Source organism: Frankliniella occidentalis, unplaced genomic scaffold (assembly GCF_000697945.3).
Source record: "Frankliniella occidentalis isolate FOCC.00 unplaced genomic scaffold, Focc_3.1 Scaffold415, whole genome shotgun sequence".
In the NCBI taxonomy this organism is placed as follows: Eukaryota; Metazoa; Arthropoda; class Insecta; order Thysanoptera; family Thripidae; genus Frankliniella; species Frankliniella occidentalis.
In genome coordinates, this window is record NW_026267536.1 from 32,374 (window position 1) to 33,570 (window position 1,197).

General features: G+C 33.2%; 1 protein-coding gene across 1 annotated transcript in view; it reads left to right on the top strand.

Moving 5' to 3' along the window:
• The window catches only part of LOC113214443 (uncharacterized), a gene marked incomplete at its 5' end in the record, with an annotated part of 5,729 nt that extends 5,631 nt beyond the window's left edge, over nucleotides 1-98 (top strand). The window contains 1 exon segment of the mRNA XM_026433803.2: nucleotides 42-98. Coding sequence (XP_026289588.2) covers nucleotides 42-98 — 57 coding nt within the window.
• Nucleotides 99-1,197: the final 1,099 nt, after the last annotated feature.

Consider the following 1,197-nt stretch of genomic DNA (forward strand, 5'->3'; position numbering starts at 1 on the left):
TAGTTCACACAATCCTTTTAATAATTAAATTAAAAATAAAGGCCAGTAGAACTATTATTGCACAGGAGATCAAGACTACACAACAAGGAGATAGATGAAAGTACTTATTGAACATGACAAGCAACGAAACTAGCAATAATCAAAGAAACAATTACAGATATTTGTAACTGAGAACCAATTTTCAAGAGGGATTAACAGAGTTTGTTGCTACAATGTACAAATCAACAAGATGCAACTAGTTTTCACACAGTCAAAGGAATTAAAAATAAAGAAACAAGTAGAACTATTATTGCACATGAGATCAAGATACCCAAAGCCTAATCACCAGCAGGACATATATAAAGTACGTACTTATATTGAGATACATATCACAAGCAACGAAACTAAACAATAATCAAAGAACCATTGGAATTACAAATATTCTTAACTGCTGAGAACCAATTTTTCAAGAGGGATATTAACAGAGTTTGTTGCTACAATGTACAAATCAACAAGATGCAAACTAGTTTTCACACAGTCAAATAAGGAATTAAAAATAAACAAGTACCTAGAACTATTATTGCACATCACATGAGATCAAGATAAGCAGCCTACACAACAGGACATATATACAAGAACGTACTTATATTGAGATACATATCACAAGCAACGATACTAAGCAATAATCACAGAAACATTGGAATTACAAATATCTAAGCTGAGAACCAATTTTTCAAGAGGAAATTAACAGAGTGTGATACACCATGAAGGTCAACAGATGGAACCATAGTTCACAGTCAAGGAATTAAAAATAAACAAGTTGAACTATTATTGTACATATGAGATCAAGATAAGCCTTCACAACAGGACATATAAATATCACAAGCAACAAACTAAGGATAGATAGAAATAATAGAATCATAGATAGATAATCTGAACTGAGAACAATCTTCAAGAGGGGAGATAACTGAGTTTATTCCTATACAATATGCAAACCAACATATATGCACCCCACAGCTCACAAGATCCTTTTGTGGATCAAAATGACGCTTCACAGACCAAGTTTTTATAAGTGGAAATACATCACGTAGTAGACGAGCAACAGCACTTAAGAATTTTCTCTCAGATTGAGATAGTAGACTTTCTGGACTGCTGAGTGAATTGTAGTACCACATGGAGCAAGTTGTAACTTCGACAGCAATAATGACCCAGTGTTTG